At 53.8% G+C, this 2110-nt stretch overlaps 1 protein-coding gene across 1 annotated transcript; it reads right to left on the minus strand.

Moving 5' to 3' along the window:
• Positions 1 to 219: 219 nt before the first annotated feature.
• LOC119293829 lies at positions 220 to 1066 on the minus strand. The gene is made up of 2 exons (XM_037572179.1): positions 721 to 1066; positions 220 to 650 (listed from the first exon to the last, which is right to left on the minus strand). The coding sequence occupies exons 1-2, from the start codon at positions 960 to 962 to the stop codon at positions 512 to 514; spliced, it is 381 nt and encodes a 126-aa protein (XP_037428076.1). The 5' UTR covers positions 963 to 1066; the 3' UTR covers positions 220 to 511.
• Positions 1067 to 2110: the final 1044 nt, after the last annotated feature.

Here is a 2110-nt window from a genome sequence, read left to right on the forward strand (position 1 = left end):
GAGGACGAGATGGGAAACAGCTCGTGATGGGTCAAGGGGACTTGGTGGGTCAAGAAAGAAAAACAACGAACGCAAAACGTGGATCGGGAGACTTGTCCCAGTTAGATTGCTGCGCGATGGAGCAGCGGGCGTGCGTCCGGCCGAAGCTTCGGCCGGTCCGCCGGCACGCAACGTTTTCCATATGAAAATTCACGAGGCACGTGTATGGATCCGTGCAGGTAAGGAAGGAATATGCAGTTCAATTTGCCAAAATTAGACGCTAGACAGGCAACAAGAAACACTGCTGAAGTTCCTAAAACCTCCCCGCTCCTCTAAAACTCTGTCGGCACTCAGCAGTTTGCAGCTGACCGCTCAACAGAGTGAGCAGAATACAGAACCATGGTTAAACACTCTCGTACTTACCTCAAAAGCGTCGTCTACCGCTCACTCGGATGCAATCCAGAAAGGTAGTGACGCGTAAATGAATAAGCAAGTAGTACGAATACGAAATGGTATGCAGCTCTCGCTCTTCCTAAGATTCACTGCCGTCGTCTCCGGGCACCCGGAGTGCGAGGGCCAGGCAGAGAGGCACGACGGCGTAGGCCCCGAGCTTGAGCAGCTCCTCTGTGTCCTTGGAGATGGCGCCGATGCGGGACCAGTCGCCGCTGTACCTGCAAGCCAACGAGACTTCGTTTATCTATGATCCGTGCGAGCCGGCCGACGTGATGTGAGTTCACGTACCCGGCGTCGACGAAGCCGAGGGCGAAGAGAACCGCGCCGGCGCGCAGGAGCGCGGTCTTGCTGGGGAGCGCGCCGGCGAGGGCGTTCTTGGCGCTGCCCCCACTTGACTCTGCATCCTGGGGGGGCTTCTTTGCGCTGCTGCGCGGGCGGAGGAGGTGCTGGCGCCTGCCGCGGTGTGGCGGCGTGGCCGTGCGCGGAGAGGCGACCGTCCTGGCGCCGTGGCCGGCGCAGGAGCGCAGCATTGCTCTGCTTGTTGTGCGCTCTGTTTGCTCAGGTTTCTTTCTCGTCCACACGTGTGTTAGCGTCGAGAGGTGGAGCTGGATCTGACTGTGAACGCTTTCGAGAGGCTGGCTGGCTGGCAGCCCCGCATGAAAAGTACTCAGCTCCTTTGTATGACCTGCTGATTTGTTGCAGCAGCTGAAGTGAGATAATAATGCTTTCTTTAGCTTGTATGGCCCACAGGTTATTATTTTATGCATTGGATACAGGAACCTGGCAAATGAATCGACGAGCAGAGAACCAACTCGATCCGACGCTCACAAGTAAACTGAAGTAAAAATGATTTTAAAAAATTGAAGTAAAAAATGATTTAAAAAATTGAAGCATATCTTACACAAAAAGAATAGCTAAAGCAAGGACCATATACCCCATAGCATACAACACGTTACCATATCATACACACCCAACGCACGATACAACGATGCTAAAGAACAGCTACACTACTCAAATCACTCCAAACAATCAAAAGATGGCAACCAACAAGAGTACTCCTTGAAGTCGTCAAAGTCCTCCATCGTGACCAAGTCCCCGCCAAACGAACCGTGAACTCCAAGGAAGCGCCTTCGGGAAGGTACGACACGAAACACCGCCATTGTCTGATCCAAAGGATCATTATTTTCACACGAAGCAACATGAAGACCAGAGAATAGCTGCAACAACGGCGTCTTCATGAAGGAGACGACGCCCACGAACGCTGCCGACACCAGTCTGGCCAAAGCCAAACATGGTTTATCCACCGGCGAGCACTCTCAGCCTCTCAACCAAGGTACGACTAGTCGCAAGGACACAGTCGTACCACCACCATCGAAAGCATAACACCGACCACCATGCCGCCCGCATGGCCATGGTAAAGCGTGAGCTCCGTCATGAGCACTTAATAAAGCAAAGGAAAAGAATAGAACATACCTCCATCTTTATATAAATATCCCACCACCAGGGTCGCCACCCTAGCCTCCGAGGTCACCCCCCAACCGCCGCCACAACACATGGATGCTGCCGACCGGTGAAGGGCAGAAGGCCCCTCCTTCCACCCCAAAATGAGCCCCTTAGCAGGAAGAGAGCCCAGTCAGCTAGATTCTGGAAGGTCGTCGGCCACATCACACCGCCCCAC

This window comes from Triticum dicoccoides, chromosome 4B (assembly GCF_002162155.2).
Source record: "Triticum dicoccoides isolate Atlit2015 ecotype Zavitan chromosome 4B, WEW_v2.0, whole genome shotgun sequence".
Classification (NCBI taxonomy): Eukaryota; Viridiplantae; Streptophyta; class Magnoliopsida; order Poales; family Poaceae; genus Triticum; species Triticum dicoccoides.